The 1,392-nt window shown below is 59.0% G+C and overlaps 1 protein-coding gene across 1 annotated transcript in view; it reads right to left on the bottom strand.

The window, feature by feature from the left end:
* The window catches only part of KIAA1045 (KIAA1045 ortholog), a gene marked incomplete at both ends in the record, with an annotated part of 2,385 nt that overhangs the window by 261 nt on the left and 732 nt on the right, over nt 1-1,392 (bottom strand). The window contains 2 exons of the mRNA XM_010015620.1: nt 8-86; nt 514-699. Coding sequence (XP_010013922.1) covers nt 8-86; nt 514-699 — 265 coding nt within the window. The remainder of the gene's footprint in view (nt 1-7; nt 87-513; nt 700-1,392) is intronic.

Raw genomic sequence — 1,392 nt, 5'->3', positions numbered from 1 at the left:
TACGCACCTGGAATGATCTTGCACTGCTTCATGGTCTCCATCAGGCTGTACATCTCTTCATCCGTCAGCAGCAGGTTGAGGTTGTCCTGGGGTGGAGGACAGAGAGGAGCCATGGGGCAAAGGCATGGGATGGAGGGAGCACCTGTCTGTGCCATGGCACAGGGATCCCTTGAAGGCACATGGTTGCAGGCACATAGAGAGGCATGGAGTGCTGTGTCACCCAGGGGTGCCATGGTGGGATGGCTCCACACCCTTGGCCTTTTTGTGCCCAGCAGCTTGTTCATGGTGCCGTGTCCTTGCCAAGGTGCTATGGGGCTGGCTGCAGCAGTGGGGACGTGGCAAAGGTCCACTCTCTCCTGATGTCTCCCCATGAGGCCAAAGTGGTGGCAGGAGCTGGGGAGCAGCAGGTTCCCCATCACCTTGCACCAGGCTGAGATGTGGGACCCTGCTCCTCACCCTGTGGAGCACCCACCCCGCAGCAGAAGCCCGGTGTCCCCCACCCCATGCACTCACGCAGTAGTAGCAGCTCCAGCCCGTCTCGGTGTGCGCTGTCTCGGTCACCTCCACGGCGCTGTCGTTCTGCAGGTAGCCCATGCGGCGCAGGCAGCCGTCGTGGTACACCCGGCTGCAGACACGACATGGAAAGAGGCTCTCGGCTGTCCACACCTCACAGATCTCACACATCTCGTCATTCTGGACCTGGGGGGACATGGGTAAATGCTCAGAGGGGCAGCATGCACAGGGCGGGTGGCTCCTGAAGGTGGGGGTCAGGGTAGGGATGGGTCATAGGGGGTAAAGGAGATGGGAGGGTGGGATTGTGTGGGGCTGGTGTAAGGAAAACGTGGGTGGTGGGGTTGTGGGGGACATGGCTGGTTGGGTTAGAGGAGGATGGGTGGGTTTGTGGGGATGAATGGAGGGTGGATGGTTGGAGGTACTGTGGGGTTGTTGGTTCCCTGGGGTGCAGTGTGGTAGGTGGGGTGGCTGGGCTGTGGAGTTGTAGGTTGGCTGTAGTGTGGATGGGTGGAAGTGCTGATCTGTGGGTTGGCTGGTTGTAGCTGTGGATGGGTTAGCTGTAAGGTTGTAAGTGGGCTGGGGTGTAGGCTTGTCAGGGTGTGTGTATGGATGGGTAGGGTCATGGGTGAGGACGGGTGTAGGATTGCAGTCATAGGTGGATAAGCTGTTGGGTTGTAGTGGGTTGACCTGTAGGGGTTGCAGGTGTGGATGGATGGCTTGAGTTGTAGGCTGGCTGGGTGTAGGCTGACAAACAACATAGAATCATGGGCTCCAGAGCAGAGCTGCTCCTCTGATCATCTTCGTGTTCTCCTCTGGACTCACTCAAGCAGTTCCACGTCCCTCTCATGTTGGGGGCCTCAGAGCTGGAGCTGTCTGTGC

Source organism: Nestor notabilis, unplaced genomic scaffold (genome assembly GCF_000696875.1).
Source record: "Nestor notabilis isolate BGI_N333 unplaced genomic scaffold, ASM69687v1 scaffold21135, whole genome shotgun sequence".
NCBI lineage: Eukaryota > Metazoa > Chordata > Aves > Psittaciformes > Psittacidae > Nestor > Nestor notabilis.
This window is presented reverse-complemented; position numbering and strand designations above follow the sequence as displayed.